We start from the raw sequence: 26,589 nt of genomic DNA on the forward strand, positions 1-26,589 counted from the left end.
AAGAGCGCTAATAAAGAGCGCTAAGCGCTAATAAATAAGATTAACGTTACTGTCGCTACTAGCTCACGGAACGTTAGCCCTGCGGAGGGCTAGGTTTCAATTAATTATGACCACTGTCGATGCGTGGCTAACGTGTCTTACATACAGGCTTTAACATAACATAGCATTGTGGAGTGATGAGGGTGTAAAATAAAAACGTAATCATGCTAACTATCAATTTTAGCTCAGTAATCATTGCTGGATAAAACACCAAGTAGCACTGGTCCCTAATGTGCTCCAATACAGCCTGTATCATACATTTATTTTGAACACTGCAAAAACTCAAAATCCTATCAGGACTTACAGTTTAGACTAACTTAAAACTTAACTAGAACTTAAAAATGGCTTGACACAATGAGAAATTCAATTGAAACACGTGGGAAAAAAACTTTTAAGTGATGTGTGTTATCAAGCGTAACGGCATTTTTAGGTAAGATATATATATATATATTAATAAGATCTAAAAGTTTTTTGAGTGAAAGCAGTGAATTAGTCTTTTTTTTTTTTATTCTAGTTACACCTGAGATGCAATTGTTGGCTGTTTTCAACAATATACAACGAAAATAAAGACATTGATTGACTGAAAATGGTTCAAGATTAGATGAAATGTCTTGTTTTCTCATGTATATGTATAATTGCTCTTCACCTAAAAATATATTTGTTTTATCCGATTACTCGATTAATCGATAGAATTTTCAGTCGATTACTCGATTACTAAAATATTCGATAGCTGCAGCCCTAATTGTTACCAACTCTCAGTCTCAGTCTTAGGCTGTGTGAGCACACGAGGACGAAGATATTCTGAAAGCAACTGTAACATATTGTAGCTCAATAAGACAATCCAAAATATTACAAATCAGTATGGTGCACTGAATTCTGCTCACATTAAATGAATAACACGTTCATTCTTTCACCATGTTTGCTCACTAACAATGATGCGGTGGTCAAAGTTTGTGCCTCTCGCATCAATATATGACATTTGCGTCATTAGCTTTCTTATCTGTAAGTAAACTCTTCTTTGTTTTCATTTGAAAAAGCCTTTTCATGGAATGATTTGACCTGCAAATAAATAGTTGCCGGTGACTGGGGTCCATGCGCGCGTGTGTGAATGTGTGTGTGTAGGGGTTTGTGTGCGTGTGCATGTTAAATAACAAAGCTGTTGTACCCTTTGCTCCCTATTTCAATGAATTTTCTTGCATTGATTGCAGAAGCGCCTATAATTAAGTTATGAGGTATTTCCAGACATTTCAGTACGTGTGGCACATTTCCAACTGATATGCACAAAGTGATGGCTTCAGTTACAAATATGTACTGTACAGTACGTATTTCTTGTTTTTGTCTTGACCAGACTTTGGACGACAGCTTTCACCTAGATACTTCATCAACGAAACTGTGGACTATGATCTTGTGATGATGAGTTCTAGCTTACCTAAGTCTACCCTTTCGCCTAAATATTTATGTCATGATGCTTGGTTTGCATAGAACATAGAGTATTGGCATTTTATTTGTGCAAAAGTCATTTAACGTAATCGGCATTGTTGATTGATTTAGTCTTCTGTGCTTGCTTAACATCACAATCAGGAATTTAAATTGCTCCTGCTGAGACTACTTATTTATCTTCATTCTTATCATAGTATTTACAGTACTTTTATCTGAAATTGGTGTGACTTAATCACCTCCAATTGTGTTCTGTCAATTAAAATGAAAGTTTTACTGCAGTTCATCAGTGTTAGTAACGCATCAGGGTATATATTGTGCTCTGTTACCCGTCTGACCTTCCACGTGTTGACTATTGACACAGACAGGATCTGATAACAAGACCCTATATAAGGCTGGCCGAACAGTGAGGTTGTTCTAAAGATCTCTGAAGAACAGGTAAAAGAAAATGTTTCTTTTTCTTTCTCCAAAAATACAGAATGTAAAACGAACATAAATAGAATGTTTACTGTACACTCGGAGAATAAATGTATTCTCTCCTCCACAGAAAAGAAACCATGCTTTCAGAAAAAGCGATCATCATCATTTTTGCCGTTACAATTTTGGAAATTTCAGGTAAATTTCCAAAAACGATTCTCGTATCAAAGCTGTATTATATGCAAGTCCCCTATTCTATTTGCAAATTATTTACAGAAGCAACATTAAATGTATTCCTTCTTGCAGCTCTCCCACTTCATCGTGACACCAGGGAAGCCACTTGGACTGATTACAAGGCCAATCAGGCTCATCCAAAGTCAAAAATCACAAAGGAATCGGAGTAAGTTCATGTAATTAAGAACAATATTAGGGCTGCAGCTATCGAATATTTTAGTAATCGAGTAATCGACTGAAAATTCTATCGATTAATCAAGTAATCGGATAAAACATTTTTTTTGGTAAAGAGCAATTATACATATAGATGAGAAAACAAGACACGTAAGATTGAACCATTTTCTGTCAATCAATGTCTTTATTTTCAATGTACATTGTTGAAAACAGCCAACAATTGCATCTCAAATGTGACTAAAAAAAAGACTAGTTCACTGCTTTCACTCCAAATACTTTTAGATCTTATAAAAAATATACCGGTATATATTTCTTACCTAAAAATGTCATGATGCTTGATAACACACGACTTTGTTTGTGTTTTTCCTACGTGTTTCAATTGAATTTCCACTTGTGTCAAGCTATATATTCTAGTTAAGTTTTAAGTTAATCTAAACTGTAAGTCCTGATAGGATTTTGAGTTTTTGCAGTGTTCAAAATAAATGCTGTGCTGTATTGGAGCACATTAGGCACCAGTGCTACTTGGTGTTTTATCCAGCAATGACTACTGAGCTGAAATTGACAGTTAGCATTATTGTTTTTATTTTACACCCTAATCACTCTACAGCGCTGTTTTTTACAGATTAAATAAAGCCTGTATGTAAGAGTTAGTCACGCATCGACAGTGGTCATAATGAATAGAAACCTAGCCCTCCGCAGGGATAACGTTAGTGAGCGAGTGACAGTAACGTTGATCTTATTTATGAGCGCTCAGAAGTGGCGGCTGTTTCCTTAACGCCGCCGAGTCGGTCATTTGCATCTAGTTCTACGTACATGTGCTATCTATGACACGCATCAGACGCTACCTGCTAGGCTGCTACCACCGTAGCAACATGCGGGCGTAGTTTTTAGCAACGTCGGCGCAGTTTGTAACGGCTGTCGGCTGCAGTAAGGTATTTTTTAATTGCTTCTTCCTCTACACACGTGATGTCAGCACGTCGTCCCACATTAAAAGTAGTCCGGGCAAAACGTGATGCTTAGAGCTGGAAAAATTAAACGATTCCTCGAGGTGAATAAAATTACTCGGATCAGTTTTTAAACTCGAGTTACTCGAGTATTCGTTTCAGCTCTAAACAATAAAAATTAGATCTATTTTGCGCAAAAGTGGACAAGCAGTACAACAAAAATGTTGCTGTTTCTTGTTATATCTATTGCCTATCACTAAAATCCCACTATAACAGAGTGCTTTTGTTTCCACAGTAAGATCTACAAGACCCACATAGATGACGGTGACCTCTACAATCATGAGGATGACTTCTACAAGAACGCATTGTCGGGAGAGATGCAGCGTAAGCTCCTGATGGAGTCGGAACGCTTGCGAGAGCGTTTGCGTCATGAGCTGGCTGAACTGAGAGAGAGGCTAGCTCCATCCCCTTCCCAACTTTCTTCCGCGATGGCCAGCATGAGAGATCGCTTGGCCCCACTCACTCAGCAGCTCCACAACAATACCAAGAGTCTTTGCCACCAGCTCAGGTTGTACCTTCACGGTCCGGACATGGTCGACGCCAAGCCAGATCCCCTTGTCCACAGTTGGATGACACAAATACTGGAGCAGAGTGGCTCGCACCTGACTGACATCTTGTCTGACTTCATTGCTAAAACCAGAGAGGTGACGGAACACCTAAGGGAGACGAGTGAGACAGAGGCAGCAAATACAGGAATCTGGCAGGGATTTAGCTCCAGGTTAGGACAGGAAGTGATTTCACTGAAGGGGGAGGCACAGAATAGTTTGGAGACTCTTAAAATAGAGCTCGCCAATCAGTTGGACACTGCGTTGCCTCTCGGGGCCTCAGTGGAACGCTTCTGCCAAATTTCAGCACAACAGAACCAAGCCTTCGAGGCCAGGGTAGAAAGTCTATTTGCAGCAATGGAGGATGAGCTGGAAGTTCAGTCCAATCCTTCCCACTCTGGCGTCTCATTGCAGGAGGACTTCTCCATCAAACTGTCTGCTCTCATCGAGGATATTTTGCATTCAGTGCAGTGAACACGCATCACTGTAGAAACTCTAACTGAGGCACAGTCACCTTGCAGTTGTTCATTTAGCACATTGCTGGCTCACTATTTGGTGAGTAGTCTATACAGAGTGACAGAAACAATCCGGGACTGGTATCACTACAGATAACGTAACAATTCAAAGTAGAAACCTAAACATTTCCCTTCTAAAGTAACACTTTTGCTTTGATGTTATGCACTGCTGCCACGATTCCTTCTCAGCAGCCAGGAATTGTCAGTTGTCTGGGGCATTGTGACAAAAAATCGAAATGGTGATACTTTGCATCCCTACAGGTTATCAATATGCGCCTGCCAAGAATCGATATACTGTAATTTCCGGACTACAAGCCGCTACTTTTTTCCCTCATTTTGAATTCTGCGGCGTATGCAATGATGTGGCCAATTTATCAATTTTTCTAACGACCACCAGGAGCGCTCGAGCATAAAATGTAACCGTAAAACACGTCGAATATATGTGTCGAGGAAGACAATAGTTTGCACTCTTACCCGTATTTTAACTTTGTGCTTTGTGCACGAATAAAAGTAGCAGACCCTCATCTTTGTGCATTAGTAAAATTAGCAGACCCGCATCATGGAAAATGCTAGAAGAAATGGATATGACGTGCAGAGTTGAATTGAAGGCTTGGATGAGAGATTGTTTACCAAAACTGGAGCACGCGAAAAGCAACTTTTACACAAGTCTGACAGCGTGGAGCAGTGTAAAAAAAATCTACCATCACCAACGGGTTTCGAAAAGACGGTCTGCTGCGTGAAGAAGAGGACGACACACGCTCAGGAGTGAGCTTGAGGAGTCCGCTAAGTGCCGTTTTGCTGGTGCTCTTGGGAAAGAAAAGTTAAGATATTGTAACGTTGACAAAGAGTCACCCGCTTAGTTAGGTTGCAATTCTTTATTTTGGAAACTCGTGGAACAACACACGACTGCTGTATGCAGCAGTCGACGCGCACACACGCCCACAACAACAGGAAGGGACGTCTCTCGCTCTTCCGCACCTCGCTCCCGTAAGTCACGCGCTATATTTATAACCCGTTTCGTTAAAGTATGTTATTAAAACTCAGAAAGCTCTGTGTATTTCTTCATAAATATCTCATGTTACTATGTGGGCACACGCGGCTTATAAACAGGAGAGGCTTATTATGTATGTACAAAATGGTTTTTCCTTTAAAAATGTACTGGTGAGGCTTGTAATCAGGGGCGCTCAATAGTCCGGAATTTACGGTAATCAGCCAGGAATTGTCAGTTGTCTGGGGCATTGTGACAAAAAATCGAAATGGTGATAAATCGTGATTCTTTGCATCCCAACAGGTTATCAATATGCTCCTGCCAAGAATCGATATATATCATTTTTAAAAGGTGTCAATGTTTAAAAAAAAAAAAAAGAAAGAAAAGGAACCAACAAGTTGCTACCAAAATTTTCCACTAGAATAGTGTCTGCCATTGATGGCGATAGACGCCCAATCCATTTAGACAGGGACGGGCGATTGAATGTTCATTCATTCGAAACCAGAGTATTCACAGCCAGTCTTTCCGATTTTCAAGGCATTTACAGGTCACTTTCTGTTCGTTTTAGGGCATTTACAAGTCACTTCCTGTTGAGTTTGAGTCACTGCCTATTCATTTGGGGAGATTTCTGGGTCACTTGCTCTGTAACCCAAAATAAACAGGAGGTGGCCAATAGATGCCCCAAAATCAACAGGAAGTGACTGAAAATCAACCAAAAAAATGACTTGAAATCCCCCCAAATTAAACCCATTGATTGCAATTGACTGCCATAGACGTCCAATTTGTTTGAAGTGGGAGGGATGGCAGCGACTGAACGAATGGACGTCTTCTAGTGATAAACTCAATTCAAATCACAGCAGAAGGATGAAAATAGCTTGTTGTTTATTTATTACTTGTATAGTGAAATATTGTAGAATTATTTCCTGACCCATGCTAATTGATAATTGCTATATCGCTTTATTGTGAGATAATCGTTATTGTGAGCCTTTTATCGAAAATTGTATCGTATCGTGAGGTTTCCACCCCTAATTCTGATCAGGCACGTGGCAATTTTCAAGCACAAGCCTTCTGACACTTAACAAAGAACATATTCCCTTTGTACAGCCAGCAAACGTGCTATTGAATTATCTGGCCAACATTGAAGGGAAAAAAAATGTTTCTAATTTGGAGTTAGGAGTTGAAATATATTTTTGTGACACTACTCCTGGAATCTTTCTGACACAGTATTTGTTGAATTATCTTTTATATTGCAGGTCTTCTCAGAAGATGTTAAGTGTATTTTTATACATACAAGAAAGACTGATAAAGTGTACTATTTCACAAATGTATTTTTTTAAAGGTATTTTTCTTTATTCCTAGTCATAAAAATAATGATGTATCAATGTTCTAGCACCAAAAGATACATTTTGGGTTGAATCTTAAAAGGTTTGAGGCATTGGCCTGAAAGCCTTAGAATTATTTTGTTGTTGTTTTGCTGTTTTGTCTGCGTACAATTTCAAGTACAATTCATTGGGAGCTTTTGCATCATGCTGTATGACGTAAAAAGATTGAGTATGTAAAATAGACCCTGGGCAATCTTTACACAAGCTTCATGTTTAATGTCACCATGTAAATATTTTCTATATTTCTGTAAATATACATGTGAAAATGCTGAAAGTTGTCATTTCATCTTAATCAATAGCACAAATGCATTGAAATGAAGTTAATGCAAATGCCAGTGAATTGAAGCTCTTTTGACCGGCATGGTATTTGCTGTACAACTTACACTCTTAACTATTGAGCATCCTCAAAATCACTAACATAAAATTGAAAAACATTTCACAATGAGCAGTGTTGGGCACGTTACTTTAAAAAAGTAATTATAGTTACTCACTACTTCTTCCAAATAGTAACTGAGTTAGTAACTGAATTACTCTATAGTAAAAGTAACTAGTTACCAGGGAAAGTAACTATTTCCGTTAAGTTGTTGTATGTCAAAGAATTTGAAATTTTCTGAGCAGTATTCAAGTCAGTTGAATAGAGAAGAACAGACAGGTAGTTGTGTTATAGAACCTTGTAGTATTTATTGCACCTCACCAGCAACAGATTTATCCTACACTTGAAGTGCAACAAAAATAAACACATTTGAATTGCTTTAACACAGATGTCGACAAAAGCTTTGCCCCGGGACATAAATTACACTTTACATGCACGTTCTTTCCTTTAATTCCGACCAACTTGAAATCGTGTTTATATGTCCACCTCGTAAAGGACAAATTTTCCTCTGAATGCTCTGCCATCATATCCCTCCACATCTGTTTGGCGTGTGTGTGTTTGCCGCACGCGCTGTTCCGGTTTGTGTGTGAAAACACCAGCTCTGAGGTATGTGCGCTATTAGGCTTGAGCGTTTACATCACAGAATGGGGGATCACTTGAGATTTGACAACAACGCAGCCATATTGGAAGCAGGTCTGGCTCGCGGGACATTAAACTTTAACTTGCCAGTTCGATAAACAGACAAACTCGTTACTAAGGCGAAGAACAGACATGTGAACAAACCTAAGGATGTGAACAATGTTGACCCTTACGAGCAAGCCGAAGACAAATGGAGTAAAGATGTCGACGGGCTTCCACGATTACGCGAAATGGACATTCTGCTGTATTTATTGTGTGGTGTATGTTACTAAACTCACCAGCGATTCCGAAATTACAAATCGCTACAAGGCTACGAACAGTTTTGCTGCGGATGGGTGCAGGACCTGCACATTATGACCGTATCAAACGGCAACTCCATCGTTCTTCCAAAGGTAGGCTAATGTGTTTACTATTTTCATTGCCATGAACCTGAACGCACCCCAAGTCTTGGATGACAAATAAACAAAGCAGAGTAGACTCGCTACGGCTGGTAGTTTCTTTCAATTTATTCAAAGTAAGTAACGCACCGCTTTTGACCGTCAGTAACGGTAACGGTGTTGTAACGGCGGAAAAAATAATTCGTTAGATTACCCCGTTACTGAAAAAATATCGGCGTAATTTCCAAACACGATAACGAGTCACATCGGCTGCTTCATTATATCACAAGACAAACACATTACTATTGATCGCAGAGTTATTTTGGTGAAAAACAAAATAATTATTATCATTTTGTAAAACAAAATTATCTTTTTTGGTAAAAATGACCCCCCCCCCCCCCCAAAAAAAAAAAAAAAATTGCAATATTGACAGATGACAATAGTAGACTTGCATGAGGCTTCACACTGTCTAATACATTTTCAAAATTCAGTTTAGAAATACATTTTACAAGAGCCTTCAGTTTAGAGTACATATTGTGTTCAATGGCGTAGGTTTGCATAGGAACGGTAGGGACATAACACTACCCATTTTTCAGGTTGCTCAAATTGTCCCCACCAACTTTTAAGCAACCTTATTTGCATAATGTAATGAGTTCAGCGGTATAGGTAATTTAGATTGTCTAAATTGATCACTTTTCACTTGCTGAATGTGCCGGTCCATTTTTTCCCCTCAAATGCATGTTTGATTGGCTGATGACTTGACACCCCCCCTTACCCCTGCCACACAGACACACACGCACACTCACACAGCCCTGACAGATTTATGTCGAAAACATGCCGCCTCCTGTGCACCGTTCGAAGAGGAGGAATATTTTTTTTCGGCCAGGAGCAGCCACTATAAGTAATGTGAAAAGATGTGGAGGTTGGGGGGAAACACCACCATGCATAATGTGCATTACGGTAATGCAACGCGGTGTTTAGAGTAAAAGTCCCTTTAATTAAAAAAAGAAACGGAAAAAAAAAAAAAAAAGCGGGGAGCTATCCAAGAATGGGTCCACTTCTGGGGGACAATGGAGCACCCATAGAATCAATCTAATGTATTGTAATATAAAAGTGATTTGGGGAAAAAATCTGACATATCCAATGACCGACGAATATCTGAGGCCTACTAGACTACCACAAGAACTGAACCAAAGTGTCCATGAAATTCTGATGGGTAATTTCATTTAACAGATTTTTTTCATGTCACTTTTGTCACGTCTGTGTCATGTCTGTTTTTTTTTTGTTTTTGTTTTTTAATAAAGGGACTTGCACTTCAAAACATTTCTTTAGTAGTTTTGAATTTGAATCGTTTGTACCCACTGAACAAATACACATTAAAGTTAATACAAGTCAATACAGATTTATTTTGCATTGATCATTTTGCCTGTCATTTAATTAGGTTCATATTCGTATGAAATGTAGCCTTGGTCTTATTAACGTGCCGTCCCCAGCAAAAAGTGTACATGCAGGTTATACTGCTATATTGTCCCTACCGATGTTGAGATCAAACCTACGCCGTTGATTGTGTTATTAATAGAAAATAAACGATTGATGTCAGTTAAAGCTGCGAGGTAAATAGCCTGCATAGTAAAACTTCTTTAGTACAAACCAGCCGCCAAGAACCAGCAGAGCGGAAGCGGCTGAGCCAAACACCACACCGACCACCAGGCCCGTCACATTAAGGTCATCCTTCTGTGACGCCACATTTGCACCTGATAGTAGACAGTAAATCAAAAAAGCATGACGACATCCAAGATCGACTGCATTTATTTATTCAAATCTTCGCGTGGGAGCAATATAGTGTATACTCACTGTAGGTTTCTACTGCAGGCCCATCTGTTAGTGGACAAGAAAAAAGGAAAGAAATGGAGGAAAAGTGCTCAATTTTGGTCAGGACATAAAGTAAAGTGCACAAGAAAAATGTGGGTCAAACCTTCTCTGGAGGTGTAGAGCGGTCCGATTGAAAGAGTGGCTGAGTTGCTACCTTCCTGTCCAAAAGGAGTCAAGGATCTTTTTTTTCTGTTGTTACAAGCCTGAAGATTAACAGTAGCCAAGGTGTCAACATAAATTTTGGTCGATACAATCCTGTTTTAAAAAAGCATTTTTTTTAATGTGAAAAAAACTATTTTTCTAAAGCAAAGTACAACAAATACAGATCCCAGTAGGACGTAGGCGTCAACATCAGCTGACTTTGTTAGAAGACAAAGCCGAGAATGTCAGTGACATGTAACCTCGTCAACTGTTTTTCAATGATATGAGGTGGGAGAAGGGTCTGATGCTGCTTCACTGTGCCTTTCAAAAGTTTGACTGCTGCTCAACAAAGAATCTTTACTATCGTAGGTTTGTTGTGCACATATTTATAACACACATTCTGTCATTCAAAATGTGGCAGGCAGTGAAAGAGATCAGCACCACATTTGTGCCTTTATAAAGATATTTCAACAACAGAGTTAAACATAAGCTTTTTTTACTCACATTTAAAAGTTCTTGACATTTGGTAGGCTCACAGAGTCTGAGAATGCAGTGCAAATAAATGCTTGACTTGGCTTGCTCTCTGTGTTGAACGAAGCGGAAGGTCTCAAAATCAAAGCGGGCAAACTTGTAAATTCCGTTGGTATCAACTGTTGCTCTGCTGTCCACTGAACACCTAGTGGAGAGCAAATACAGTATTTGCAGTGTAGATTTACGTATATATATTAGTCCTTCTAAAAAAATTAGCATATTGTGATAAAGTTCATTATTTTCTGTAATGTACTGATAAACATTGGACTTTCATATATTTTAGATTCATTCCACTCAACTAAAGTAGTTCAAGCCTTTTATTGTTTTAATACTGATGATTTTGGCAAAAAAGTCAAGAAAAAAACAAAAATCCCTATCTCAAAAAATGTGCATATCATGAAAAGGTACTCTAAAGAAGCTACTAACCTAATCTGAATCAACGAATTAACTCAAAACCTTGACAAAAAAATTAACTCAGATATTGTGAAAAGAAAGTTGAGAGAAACCAGACCCAACACTGTGGATGAGCTTAAGGCCGCTATCGAAGCATCCTGGGCTTCCATAACACCTCAGCAGTGCCACAGGCTGATTGCCTCCATGCCACGCCGCATTGACGCAGTCATTTCTGCAAAAGGATTCCCGACCAAGTATTGAGTGCATAGCTGATATAATTAATTGAAGGTTGACTTTGTTTGTACTAAAAAACACTTTTTTGTATTGGTCGGATGAAATATGCTAATTTTTTGAGACAGGGATTTTTGTTTTTTCTTGACTTTTTTGCCAAAATCATCAATATTAAAACAATAAAATGCTTGAACTACTTCAGTTGTGTGTAATTAATCTAAAATATATGAAAGTCTAATGCTTATCAGTACATTACAGAAATTAATGAACTTTACCACAATATGCTATTTTTTTTCAGAAGGACTAGTATATATATACAGTATACAGTGGTGCCTTGAGATTTGAGTCGCATAATTTATTACTACGGTAATTTTCAGACTAATGACTATAAGCCACAGCTGTCCTCACTGTATTACAGGATATTTACACCAAAAGACATTAACCGATTTGACAGCAGTGTCATAAGGCTGTCATAAGACCGTCATAATTATGACATGACACTGTCATGGGCATAAATGAATGCTTATGACAGATGTCATTTAGTATCATCCGGCATTTGTAATGCGCGACAGGGCAGGATGAGTGCATAAAAGGTAAAAAAGGGAGCAGACGTCCACTCATGCACTTTTAATAGACAAAAATAAATAAATCCAGCTCAACCACTCGTCACAACGGACCATGCACACATGATCACACTTGACTCCCCAAAAAGTAGGTAGCAACTGAAGAAGAAAGTGAACATACAACATAAAGAGGCGCCACCGTGTGGTGGATGTCCTAAGGAACAAAGAGGATCACAGAAGTGACCGTTACATAGAAATTATCTCATTTTTGAATAACTGTGAAAGATCAAGGCTGAACATAAATAGAGTTAGTAATAAAATCTGCTGAATGAGACTTTAAGACATCTGTCATAAGCATTTATCCATGCCCATGACAGTGTCATGTCATAATTATGACTGTCTTATGATAGTCTTATGACACCGGTGTTAAAGTGCTAGCTATGAACCCAAATACATCAACAAAAAAGCCGCACTGGATTCAAAATGAGGGGGGAAAAGTAGCCACTTATAGTCCGAAAATTACGCTAACTGCTTTAAATTTCGAACAAAATTTTGAGACATGAGTGCTGTGTGATGGCAGTGAAATCATCTCAACACATTTTACAAGCTGAAATTAGATACTAAATAATTATTCCTTCAAACATTACTTGAAACCACCATATTAGTTTGTCTTGAATTAAATTAAATGCTAATTTTACTCTATATATAGGCTACCAATACCATCATTGTTGTAACACTTCAATGGATTTTGGCCTAAAAACAGTATAGCAACATGTGTAGACAAATAAACATGCAACAACAGTGAAAGGCATACATTCTTTGCAATGAAAATATGTTTTTGTAGCCTAGTGAGTCTCTTACAGTAGTTTTGAAATGTTTTTTGAATAAGACTTCCCCATCTTTTCAAATCATGCAAACCAGAAAGATAAGCAATAAATTATTTATGATGCATAAAATGTTCTTTACATTGCATTTAATTGTTATGCTTAGTTAATAATGCTGTTATAAAGTACTATAGCACAATATATATACAATATATATATGTACAGTGGGGAGAACAAGTATTTGATACACTGCCAATGGGTTTTCCCATTGACTGTGTATGAAGTACTTGTTCTCCCCACTGTATATATATATGGATGAAGTACTTGTTCTCCCCACTGTATATATATATGGGAAAACCCATTGGCAGTGTATCAAATACTTGTTCTCCCCACTGTATATATATATATATATATATATATGTATATATATATATGTATATATATATATATATATATATATACAGTGCCTTGCAAAAGTATTCGGCCCCCTTGAACCTTGCAACCTTTCGCCACATTTCAGGCTTCAAACATAAAGATATAAAATTTTAATTTTTTGTCAAGAATCAACAACAAGTGGGACACAATCGTGAAGTGGAACAAAATTTATTGGATAATTTAAACTTTTTTAACAAATAAAAACTGAAAAGTGGGGCGTGCAATATTATTCGGCCCCATGGCGTTAATACTTCTAACTACTTCTAACACCTGGATACGTTTATTTTTGAACCATTCCGTTGTAGATTTGGCTTTATGTTTTGGATCATTGTCCTGTTGGAAGATAAATCTCCGTCCCAGTCTCAGGTCTTGTGCAGATACCAACAGGTTTTCTTCCAGAATGTTCCTGTATTAGGCTGCATCCATCTTCCCGTCAATTTTAACCATCTTCCCTGTCCCTGCTGAAGAAAAGCAGGCCCAAACCATGATGCTGCCACCACCATGTTTGACAGTGGGGATGGTGTGTTCAGGGTGATGAGCTGTGTTGCTTTTACGCCAAACATATCGTTTTGCATTGTGGCCAAAAAGTTCAATTTTGGTTTCATCTGACCAGAGCACCTTCTTCCACATGTTTGGTGTGTCTCCCAGGTGGCTTGTGGCAAACTTTAAACGAGACTTTTTATGGATATCTTTGAGAAATGGCTTTCTTCTTGCCACTCTTCCATAAAGGCCAGATTTGTGCAGTGTACGACTGATTGTTGTCCTATGGACAGACTCTCCCACCTCAGCTGTAGATCTCTGCAGTTCATCCAGAGTGATCATGGGCCTCTTGGCTGCATCTCTGATTAGTTTTCTCCTTGTTTGAGAGGAAAGTTTGGAAGGACGGCCGGGTCTTGGTAGATTTGCAGTGGTCTGATGCTCCTTCCATTTCAATATGATGGCTTGCACAGTGCTCCTTGAGATGTTTAAAGCTTGGGAAATCTTTTTGTATCCAAATCCGGCTTTAAACTTCTCCACAGCAGTATCTCGGACCTGCCTGGTGTGTTCCTTGGTTTTCATAATGCTCTCTGCACTTTAAACAGAACCCTGAGACTATCACAGAGCAGGTGCATTTATACGGAGACTTGATTACACACAGGTGGATTCTATTTATCATCATCGGTCATTTAGGACAACATTGGCTCATTCAGAGATCCTCACTCAACTTCTGGAGTGAGTTTGCTGCACTGAAAGTAAAGGGGCCAAATAATATTGCACGCCCCACTTTTCAGTTTTTTTATTTGTTAAAAAAGTTTAAATTATCCAATAAATGTTGTTCCACTTCATGATTGTGTCCCACTTGTCGTTGATTCTTGACAAAAAAATTAAATTTCATATCTTTATGTTTGAAGCCTGAAATGTGGCGAAAGGTTGCAAGATTCAAGGGGGCCGAATACTTTTGCAAGGCACTGTATATATATATTATATATATATAGATATATATAGATATACCGTATTGGCCCGAATATAAGACGACCCCGATTATAAGACGACCCCCTCTTTTTCAAGACTCAAGTTTGAAAAAAGACTTTTTGAACACCAAATTAATTTTTATACAGAAACGACCACGGAAAGCTTTTCTCTGACTGTGAGCATTTTTTAGGCGATCTTTTTGAGCTCTCCATCTCCGTACATTACACTCTGTGACACCATATTTCACAGCCGCTTTGCAGTTGTTTGAAGACACCGCCTCATTTATCACCATCAACTTGAAGTTTGCGTCATAACGTAACGTCTCCTCAGCTGCCGGTGTTCTGCCAAAATATGCTACATCGGCGAAACGTCCTACATTAGTCGAATTTGACACCTAAATTACTACCGTGCGCTCTAAACTTGTTTTGTTTAGATGCATACAGGAATAACGTACTAAAGAAATGCCTGCAGAAAATACTTAAATGTAGTTATATCAAATAAGGACGGTTTAAATACGCTACGTGACTAATGTGGTCAACTGCTTCAAAGCTAACACAAAAAAACACAATGGTTAAAAGTATGAGAGGGTAATACATGCAAAAAGTATCTTTGAGGCTGTGAAAAGGTTCTAAATAACTAAATAAAAACAAAAATAGTGAGTACTCACCGCTTCCAACCGATGTGCGCATGCGTGTGAATGCATACGCAAGCGCCCTGAGCATTGTGTAGGACGTTTCGCCGCGTAGTAAGGAATGGCCGAACACCTGTTAATCTGGCCAATCTTCGACCCACTTTTCTCCAAAGTGTCGCGAAGTTTCTCCATTTTTGGTTATCTCTTCTATTACCGGTATTTTCTTCTCTTTTCCTTCTTACCACTTTCTTCTTCGTGTCAGGGGTTCGCTTTGGCCGCCCGAGTCGCGTTCAGCATTCGATTCATTGATGACTGGCGCCATCCAGCGTCGTGAATGGGTATATGTCTAGGCCGCAGTTTTTTTTTTTTTTTTTTTTTTTTTTAGGCCGCAGTTATAAGACGACCTCCTCTTTTTCAATCTTATTTCAGTGCAAAAAACATCGTCTTATATTCGGGCCAATACGGTATATATGAGCCCTATCTTTTTTTGTCTTCTGTTTTGGGGAGCAGTTCCATTACATAAAAGGAGAACGATGATTTACTACAATAGTATTTGGAGTTGTGAGTTAGAAATAGCATGGCGCACCTGAAAATCTTCACCGAAACAACTTGAAGTTTCTTTGCCAGTAGTTGAAAATGACTACATCATAATACAGTGCCTGTTCGTTTCTCATTTTGTGGACTCTTCACCAGTTACACTTCTTTACATAAGAACATGTCAATTGCGAATCACAAAAGTTTTGGTCCTTCATACCCAGTGAAGAAGTTGTGCTGCTCGGTCTGGGAAACATTGTAAGCCGTTGGGGTTCCAAAGCACTGATCCAGGAGCACATAAAAGCTGTAGTGAATAGGTCAGTAGAGCAATGAGTTGCTGGTTGGCCAAGCCTCCAGATTGTTCAACTATGCTGTTTTTTCAATATTTGTTTTTAGATTTTTTTGTGAGCATTTTGTCCTACTTTCCAGTCAGGTTCACAGCCTTAACTTCCACATAGACTCTCGATCGCAGCTGCATCCCTGACGGAGGGACGACTAACAAATTGCCATAGTCGGAATCCTGCAAATGAATGCAAAGAAAGGATAGGCCAAACTCAGATGAATTTCATTAGTGATATATTGTAGAACACATTCACAGGCTTTGAAGTGTCTCTAGTAATGGCGATGATTCCTTACATTAAAAACGTTCATTATTAGCATGTCAGCGAAGCTACCGTTGTTATCGCTTGTTGACACCGACACCGAGGAGCTGAAAATAAAACAAATGAAAGAGGATCAAAATTGATTCGAGAAGCATCAAACAAAATACAGTGATACCTCTACTTATGAACGTCTCTGCAAATAGGGTTGTTCCGATCATGTTTTTTTGCTCCCGATCCGATCGTTTTAGTTTGAGTATCTGCCGATCCCGATATTTCCCGATCCGATTGCTTTTTTTTTTTTTTTTTTGCTCTCGATTCAATTCCAGTCATTCCCGATAATTTTTCCTGATCATATACATTTTGGCAATGCATTAAGAAAAAAATGAATAAAACTCGGACGAATATATACATTCAACATACAGTACATAAGTACTGTATTTGTTTATTATGACAATAAGTCCTCAAGATGGCATTTACATTATTAACATTCTTTCTGTGAGAGGGATCCACGGATAGAAAGGCTTGTAATTCTTAAAGGATAAATGTGACTTTGTATATTGTGACTAAATATTGCCATCTAGTGTATTTGTTGAGCTTTCAGTATATGATAGTGTAGCCATTTAACTGTTCTGCCCAAATGCATGATGGGAAGTGCAACCATGACTGTGCACCAATTGATATATCTTCTCTGCGTTGGGAAATAACATAGGGCGTTACGAAAAAGATCAACTACTACCTTTCTTCCCCACATTGCTTCCCACGATATTTCTAATTGTTGAGAGAGGGATTTTAAGGCTTTAGCCAATTAAAAAAAGGCTCCAAAGACTGCCAAAATTCACTCTACTCATTTTACGCTGCCTTTTAGCTCTATATGTAGGTAAAATTGCGCCATTATAGATTGAACGTGACAATGCGTGAGTGGGTCGTGCAGCCCATGCGTTAATTGCGTTAAATATTTTAACGTGACTAATTTAAAACACATTAATTACCGCCATTAACGCGATAAATTTGATAGCCCTACTTTAAGCCAAAACTAAAGACTCTGGATGAGTGTAAGACATTTTGTCTGTAACGTTAAATACGATTAGAAAACGATTTAATTAAAAAATATATATATATTAAAAAAAGGCATGTCCGATATTTTTTTGCCGATTCCGATATTTTGAAAATGACGTGATCGGACCCGATCGATCGGGACATCTTTATCTGCAAACGTTATTTCAGGTTATGACACGTTTAAACAGGAAAATATTGCCTCTTGTTAGGAGAGAAATTTCAGGTTGTGAGAGCCAAAAATACTGCATCATACTGTAAAAGGTACGTATGTACTTCCTGCTTTCTTCTTTTAAATGTCGCGCCATGAGATCCTGCTACCCTATTGGTCATTATATTTCCGATCATGCTCTCCTGCTCTTCTATTGGCCTATTGTAGATGATGTTTAAATTTGGTTGTATTAGTATGATGACGTGAACAGGCGCGATGGTGTTATTGCTCATATTGCGGGTCAACGTCTGAGCTAAATGAACGCAAGGCTCCTTGCGTTTTTGTCGCACAAAGAGTTTTTTTTAAGCCGACAGACAGTTCATTACAATAATAGCACATAAGAGCATAGGTCTCCTCACATTTTTGTGTCACGAAGAGTCAGATAGGCGATAGGCACTATCGATCTCTTGAAAGAGGACTTTGCCTCACTTGAAAAGTAAGATATGTTTTTTCTTTTTTTCTTTGCATTTTGTTCTATTATCTACTTCATTACAGGTATTGACAGTAAGGTTAGGTGTATGGAATTATTCAAATGTGCCCAATTTTTACCCCAGTTATAAAATTTAATGGAGCGTGTCATTAGTGCTTGGAACAGATTAAGCCATTTAGATGTAAAACGCTTCTCTATTTACGAAATGTTCGGGATATGAGACTACTTCCGGAACCAAATAATGTCCTAAGTAGAAGTACCACTGTATCTGAAGGGTCTGATTAATTACAGTAAGGTGCCAGCTCGCAGGTGCTGAATCGAATGTTCGCTCATTTTACTATATTATGTGTGCTATGGCATCAGGTGCATAAGTGGCGGGAAAGTACAGTTGTGGTCAAAAGTTTACATACTCTTGTGAAGAACATAATGTCATGGCTCTCTTGAATTTCCAGTTATTTCTACAACTCTGATTTTTCTCCGATAGAGTGATTGGAACAGATACTTCTTTGTCACAAAAAACATTCATGAAGTTTGGTTCTTTTATGATTTTATTGTTGGTTAACAGAAAAAGTGATCAAATCTTCTGGGTCAAAAATATACATACATGGATCTGAAAAAGCAAATCATTGACTTGAACAAGTCAGGAAAGTCACTTGGAGCCATTTCAAAGCAGCTGCAGGTCCCAAGAGCAACAGTGCAAACAATTGTTTGTAAGTATAAAGTGCATGGCACTGTTTAGTCACTGCCACGATCAGGAAGAAAACGCAAGCTATCACCTGCTGCTGAGAGAAAATTGGTCAGGAGGGTGAAGATTCAACCGAGAATCACCAAAAAGCAGATCTGCCAAGAATTAGAAGCTGCTGGAACACAGGTGTCAGTTTCCACAGTTAAGGGTGTTTTGCATCTCCATGGACTGAGAGGCTACCGTGCAAGAAGGAAGCCCTTGCTCCAAAAGCGGCACCTTAAGGCTCGACTGAAGTTTGCTGCTGATCACATGGACAAAGATAAGACCTTGTGGAGGAGAGTTCTGTGGTCAGATGAAACAAAAATCGAGCTGTTTGGCCACAATGCCCAGCCGTATGTTTGGAGGAAAAAAAGGTGAGGCCTTTAACCCCAAGTACACCATGCCTACCGTCAAGCACGATGGTGGTAGTATTATGCTGTGGGGCTGTTTTGCTGCCAATGGAACTGGTGCTTTACAGAGAGTAAATGGGATAATGAAAAAGGAGGATTACCTTCAAATTCTTCAAGATAACCTAACGTCATCAGCCCGAAGATTGGGTCTTGGGCGCAGTTGGGTGTTCCAACAGGATAATGACCCCAAACACACATCAAAAGTGGTAATGGAATGGCTAAATCAGGCTAGAACTAAGGTTTTCGAATGGCCTTCCCAAAGTCCTGACTTAAACCCCATTGAGAACTTGTGGACAATGCTGAAGAAACAAGTCCATGTCAGAAAGCCATCAAATTTAACTGAACTGCACCAATTGTGTCAAGAGGAGTGGTCAAAGATTCAACCAGAAGCTTGCCAGAAGCTTGTGGATGGCTACCAAAAGCGCCTAATTGAAGTGACAATGGCCAAGGGACATGTTACCAAATATTAGCTCTGCTGTATGTATATTTTTGACCCAGCAGATTTGATCACTTTTTTTTCTGTTCACCCATAATAAAATCATAAAAGAACCAAACTTCATGAATGTTTTTTTGTGACAAAGAAGTATCTGTTCCAATCACTCTATCAGAGAAAAATCAGAGTTGTAGAAATAACTGGAAACTCAAGAGAGCCATGACATTATGTTCTTCACAAGTGTATGTAAACTTTTGACAACAACTGTAGCTAAAAGGCATTTGGGTTTTACTATTGAGGTTTCAAGTTCAAAGTGTTTGCTATCAACTCCTAGCCTGGATCTCCAGACTCACCGCTGTTCCAGCGATAGAGTCTGGCGACCGTCCCGCGGATCAAATTCCCAGGGCGGAGCAAGCCACAGCAAACAGACATCGGAGTGGACCAATCAGCGACGAGTGGACGTGACGTTGGTAAAGCGACAAGAAACTCTACCGCAAGCAGAGAACGGAGTACTCAACATGGCTAGCGCGAGACACACTGTTGTCAAGGACTTGTGTCGATGTTTTTGTGGTCATTTAAAACTAAATTTACCGCAGATTGCAACGTATTCTCGGCTCTTCCATTCGCCATCTGTGTTGTTATGGAGACAACTTTCGACGCATAAGAGTGGCATTGCTCGTTAAGAACACGTCACGCAAATAAACGGATCTGATTGCACGGATGATTTCGTTCAGGCTCGACAGGCCATTAAGGAGCTTAGTCCCAGACTATTCTCACAGTGTTTCAAAAATACAAGAACTGTCTGGCCGTACCAGGCAAATCAACTCCTGCCAGAGCACACATAATAGTCCATTTGGGTCTAGTCAGCCCATTTGGTAGACACAATCCTAAATGCATCTCGTTAGAAGATTAGCTTTCCCATACAGGTTAAAATTTTACATGTTAGTAAATTAGGCCCAATGTCAGCAGTTACTCACGCCATTATCTGTGTGTTGTTGATTAGGTATTCCAAGGGATAGCGACAGGAGAAGTGGTAGTAGAGGTCCGTGGAGTAGCTGATCAGCCCGGACTCTGGATTTGCTGTGTTAGTTTCAATGAAGCCTGTGATGATGACCGACTGGATGGTAAGGAAGTTGCTAAAGGGTCCCGTGGGGTCCGGGGTCTCATCCACAATCTTATGCAGGTGATGCACAAGCATACACACAAAGCAAAGCCATCGAGAAAATGGATTGTAAATTTAATTCAGTTTAGAATTATGATAACGCAGCGACAAACATTAGTCTAATGAAGCCTGAGCAGTATTAAAAAAAGGAATGTATGTCGACAGGCAGAACAATTACCGTATTTTTCGTACTCTAAGTCGCAGTTTTTTTCATAGTTTGGCAGAGGGTGTGTCTTAAACTCTGGAGCGATTTATGTGGGATTATTTACGGTCGGGTCGGGCCGACTTCGCTCTCGCTAACTTTTTTAAAAATAAATATATATTCATATATTAAAACGATGTATGGGTGTTAAATAAAATCAATAATTTGGATAAAACAGAGAGGGCGCTGTGAATGCCTGCGCACGTGAACGCAGTGGCTCTTTTCAATTTTCCCCTCCCGCGCCCTGGCGCCCTCCGCAAGCATCCTGGTATTTCCTTTTCGATATGGAGCAGCTATAGGAGTGAAAAACAAACTAAAGACAGGGGAATTCAAAAGCAAACAACTGCAGTAGGAGTGGAAAAGATTCAAATTGATTGTTGAAGATGCTATACAGAAACCTGTGTCGGCTTCGTTGAATGTAAACAAATGTGGCGCTTTGGTCTCATACGAGAAATATATTTAACAAACTTTTTCAGTGACATTTGGTTGTGTAAATGCATTTATAATGATCATAAAAATATGTAGCGTATTTAAACGTTGAGAAAACTTTCTGCCAACTCGATGCGATTAAAATAAATGTCAAATCCACTATCCGCCTGTTAGAACAGACACGCAAATATAAAAGATATGAATGTTTATTGAATATCCATCTTACAGTCTTGTTTAACTGGGAATTTTTTTTACAACAGACAGGCTTTAATTTGTGATCATTATGCATATACTGTACGCACCGGCATCGTCACAAACGTGATTACACAAAACGCAACTACACATCGCATCCCCGCATTTCCTCCTTCTTCTGAGTCCTCACAAATAAAACATAACATTTTGGGGGGTTTTCGAGCTTGTGCCTACGAATAAGATATTAAAATTTTGGGGTTTTTTGGGCTCGGGCAAGCAAATCAAGGTAATTGATTGGGCTCAGGCCGCAACTTGCTTTAATACCCGCGGACCGGTCGGGTCGGGCTGGATTTTTTGGGCCCGATCCAACTTCTAGCGTCATGTAATGTTAGCATACCGTTACACCTATTCAGCCTGTTATTCTCTATTGTATCTTAAATTGTCTTTCAAGATGACATATGTGAGAGAATTTTATTCATGCTTAAAACACAACCATTATACATCATATTTTGTATGCTTTTGTTATGCTTGCATGAGAACATTGTAGCATAAAGCATCATTGTTATATCAACCTGTTTGAGTGTGCCTTCCCATAGACTGTATCACAATATGCCCAAATATGGACTGTTATGTTCCTGTTTTCCAATATGCCCTGAATGAATACAATGAGCGACTGTGGTTTATCAGACTAAGCTTATCTTCATTCTAACCGGGACCAGTGCTCAAGGTCTCAGCTCAAAGATGATTTTTGTATGGAAAAATACCCAGGTTTGTGAGATGATGAGTTTCGTTTCCTAGTAAGTTTCGTTTCACGGTGGGCTTCGGCACCGCCCTTTCAACAGTATAAATGTCCAGCCTCTATTGTACTTCTTCGTGCTTTTTGGGTGATCACAGCTCCAGGCTGGGTCACATCGGTTTGTACCCAAGAGCTCTTGTTCATAAAGTCTTCGAAGAAAAGCAATCCAAGGTTGGGGTCGTATTCATTTCTCTAATCATGCTATCGAGGTAACACTTGTCTTGGAGTTCAAAGTTGAATTTCTCTGACAGCATGTCTGTTCTTGGTGCTGGATTCTATCAAATAAATTTCCCCCAAAAAATGCGATTTATACTCAGGTGCGACTTATATGTTTTTTTCCTTTTCATTGCGCATTTTTTGGCTGGTGCGACTTATACTCAGGTGCGACGTATAGTCCGAAAAATACGGTAAAAGCTTTTCTACTAGATGGGGGAAAAAATGATTTTATGTGTGCTGTTGTGACTGACATTTTGTTTTTCTAATAAACATGAATTCAAATTAACCATTTAAAATTACTAATATGCTGTTTCAATGCTAAGAAAAAATTGTCCTCCACCAGATCTGGCAAGTTCTGACCTGCAAAGACTGTCGACAGAGATTTTGGTCGCTGCTGTTGACCGGAAGCTGGTAGCGTATGATGGGAGGGTCCACACTGGTGTCAATCGAGCCCTGGCACGCTGTGATATTGTGGTTCCCATTTAGCGCCATAGTAGATGAATTGAACCCCGCCCACTGAGCTGTGCACAGGTTGATCTCCAGTGTGATGAGGGTGGTGCCGCAGTTGACTGTCAGGTCTGAGCTGTCTTTATTAGCAAGACAAGCATAATCATTATTGTTAGTATTAGTAGATATCAATTAAAATCACACGCATAAACAAACCAATACCACCAGTGGGAAAACTGTTCAACCCAAATTGGACGCGCAAATCCATCTAAATACATTAACATTAACGAATCATTTTCATTACATTTCAATGTTTATTTATTTAAATATTTCCTGTTTTCTCATATTAACAAATATTGATTATTAACTAGAAGTGGGAACCTCTTGGTACCATCATGATACGATACGGTTCGCGATACAAAGCTCACGGTGACGATGATCTGACGATACGGCGATACAACGATTATCGAAACATTGGTCAGGAAATCATTCTACGATATTCTAAAAAAAACTAATAAACAGAAAAACAAGCTTCTGCTGTGAATAGGAATGAGTTTATCACTAGTAGATGTCCAATCTATTTGAACTGGGAGGGATGGCAGCGAATGAACAAGCTGCCATCCCTCCCACTTCAAACGGATTGAACGTCTATGGCCGTCAGTGGCAGCCAATGAGGTAATTTTGGGCCATTTAAGGTCATTTACCTGTTGATTTTCAGTTACTTCCTGTTGATTTTGGGGCATTTTATGGGTCACTTCCTGTTCATTTTGTGTTACAGAACAGGAAGTGACCTGGAAATTACCCAAATGAATAGGCAATGACTCATACTCAACAGGAAATGACCTGGAAATGCCCTAAAATGAACAGCAAGTGACCTATAAATGCCCTGAAAATATGACAGAATGACTGTGAATGCCCTGGTTTCTAAATGGATTGGGTGTCGAGCACTGTCAAGGCAGCCTTAGAGTTAACTGAGACACTATTATGGTATTATAATAGATTTTGGTAGCAATTTGTTGGTTCCTTTTTTTTTTAGACACTAAACCATTTTAAAATGATATCTCGATTCTTGCAGGAGCATATCTATAACCTTTTAGGATACAAAGCATCACGATGTATCACCATTTCGATATTTTGTCACACCCCTATTATTAACTGTCCCAAAAGATATGCAGTATGTGTCACAGGTTTGACTATTATATTTTACTTTCTCATACTGTATTGTTGTATGACAGAGTCTATAATCGCAACATGATTGTTAAGCAGTGGACTAAGTCAGGTAGCAAATGCAGAGACAGCTAACGAGAAGTTGTAACAGGGGTGCAATAGCAGTATTTATGGAAAACATACCTGGGCTCCTTTCATACTGAGTGGGGCAGTTATAAAGGCAGAGAGTGGGCTGCATGAGTACGGCCAGCAGAGGGAGACAAAGAGAAATAACAGTCATCTTGTTGGGATGCAAAGTTTCAGTCGCTCTATTGCAACGAGAAGGAACAAAATTGACACAGCAATGTTAATGATGTTACTGGCATTATCAAGGATTATCAATACAATACATACATGTTTGATTCCATTAATATTTATGTAACTACAGTACTGTACTGTATTTATAATGTCATAAAGAGTAAGTGATTCAGTGATTTGCGTGATCATTCATTGATAACAGCCTCTAAAATAAGCACTTTTTCCTTTCTTGTTTTTTTTTTTTTTTTTTTTTTGCTGTTGCTGCCCTTGTGGCGATCAGGTTCTTCCTTGAGAATCGTGCCATAATTTGTGGTTCAATTAAAAAAAAAATGAGATACTTAATTTATAAGTGGAGACTCAAAACCTGAAACAGAGTTGCATTTTTCCTCTTGTTGAACAGTGGTGGAAGTCGACAACTAGTATTTTTAATTTATATCTATTTCATTATTTTTCATCATAATTATTATTATTACATTTGTTCAATTTTCAACACAGGTTATTAATTAAGTAGTACATTTATCATTGTGGTTGCCATCAGTTCCATGCAAAGTGGCATTTTAGTTTGTAAATTAAAATGTACATGACCTAGTAATTTTATGAACAACAGCATCTTTGTTCATTTATCAAGTAACATTTTTTAAACAAATGAAAATAGTGGTATAGAATAATAAAGGAAGAAATGAAAATGATACTAAAAAGAACATTTGTGTAAAAAAAATAACAAAAAATTGATACTGATGTATTTTAAGAAGCGATAGAATCGATGTTTACTTACCTCTTTTGTACCTTAGCTGTTGTCTTGTCACCAACCCTGTCATTGAAGATCGTTTTTATAGCTTAAGACATGCTTGAGACACCCAAAACCTCGAAGGTGTGTCTCACATGCACTAAACTCAGCTAATTATAGACCCATATATATATATATATATATATATATATATATATATATATATATATATATATATATATATATATATATATACTCAAAGACCCCTTAGATTCACTTTGTCTCCAGTATTGTAACAACAATTACATTTATTGATTACATTACTATTCATTTAGTGATACAAAATCACATTTACCAATTCGTCTTAGGTGCACAATATTCAAGTCAAACACAGATTCAATGCATGGAAGGGAGTCAGATCTTGTTTGGAATTGCTCATTTGAAGAGTTAAAGTGTTTTAGCTTAATTTTGCATTAACCTTTGTGTGCTTGTGTGTGGTTGGGGGTCTCACTCGGAGCTAAAATAACTGTGGAGATTTCCAGACTTGAATGGTGGTTTAAAGTAAAATGCTGTGCAGACACATATTTACTTAAAGCTATAAACTTCAGAACTTGAATATTTTGGTAATTTGCCTTGCACACCAAAGCTCACTTTTGTCTCATGTGTAGGTGTATTGTGAATCGTGCACATAGCTGTAGGCCACAAAATTAACTGCTCAAGTTAGACATGTCATTGTAAACAACAAAGACAAGAAAAAGAGAATCAGCGTGCCTCGTGGAGAGACAGGACATTTGTTACACGATCCACCTATCGTGTCACTCTTCTACTATCCATGTCCCTTGTGACCTATACCCTGAGACTCATGTGCACAAATCCCTTTTGAAAGAAGCTAATCATGTTAGACATTTTCTTCCCAAAAAAAACTTTGGTGGAAAGGTCACTTAAAGGTTGTCATCGTGTTGGGACAAAATGTTCACAAACGGATTATAATGGCGAGGAGAACAAAAGAGAGATGAATCTCAAATGCTAAAGTGAGATGGAATACACCGGTATTATATAACAGCTTGGACCAGGGGTCGGGAACCTATGGCTCGCGAGCCAGATTTGGCTTTTTTGACGGCTGCATCTGGCTCGCAGACAGATCTTTAATTTAGGGCTGTCAAAATTAATGCGTTAATCTGGCGGTAATTAATTTTTTTAATTAATCGCATTGAAATACTTGACGCAATTAACGCACCCGCTCAAACATTAAAATGACAGCACAGGTTCATGTGCACTTGTTACTTGTGGTTTTTGGAGTTTTGTCGCCCTCTGCTGGCGCTTGGGTGCGACTGATTTTATGACCATGAGAATTGTGCAA

The 26,589-nt window shown here is 38.7% G+C and overlaps 2 protein-coding genes across 2 annotated transcripts; one reads left to right on the forward strand and one right to left on the reverse strand.

The window, feature by feature from the left end:
* Positions 1-1,677: 1,677 nt before the first annotated feature.
* On the forward strand, positions 1,678-7,009 carry zgc:162608 (uncharacterized protein LOC100037332 homolog). Its single transcript, XM_057839585.1, has 4 exons — positions 1,678-1,914; positions 2,024-2,091; positions 2,200-2,293; positions 3,541-7,009. Exons 2-4 carry the CDS (start codon positions 2,034-2,036, stop codon positions 4,322-4,324), a joined length of 936 nt encoding a protein of 311 aa, XP_057695568.1. The 5' UTR covers positions 1,678-1,914; positions 2,024-2,033; the 3' UTR covers positions 4,325-7,009.
* Positions 7,010-9,720: 2,711 nt separating this feature from the next.
* LOC130917727 (zona pellucida-like domain-containing protein 1) lies at positions 9,721-25,320 on the reverse strand. The gene is made up of 11 exons (XM_057839388.1): positions 25,289-25,320; positions 24,389-24,513; positions 22,952-23,178; positions 20,572-20,768; positions 16,368-16,440; positions 16,154-16,251; positions 15,952-16,035; positions 10,642-10,813; positions 10,100-10,199; positions 9,979-10,002; positions 9,721-9,878 (listed from the first exon to the last, which is right to left on the reverse strand). The coding sequence occupies exons 1-11, from the start codon at positions 25,318-25,320 to the stop codon at positions 9,721-9,723; spliced, it is 1,290 nt and encodes a 429-aa protein (XP_057695371.1).
* Between the last annotated feature and the right edge of the window lie 1,269 nt (positions 25,321-26,589).

This window comes from Corythoichthys intestinalis, chromosome 6 (assembly GCF_030265065.1).
Source record: "Corythoichthys intestinalis isolate RoL2023-P3 chromosome 6, ASM3026506v1, whole genome shotgun sequence".
NCBI lineage: Eukaryota > Metazoa > Chordata > Actinopteri > Syngnathiformes > Syngnathidae > Corythoichthys > Corythoichthys intestinalis.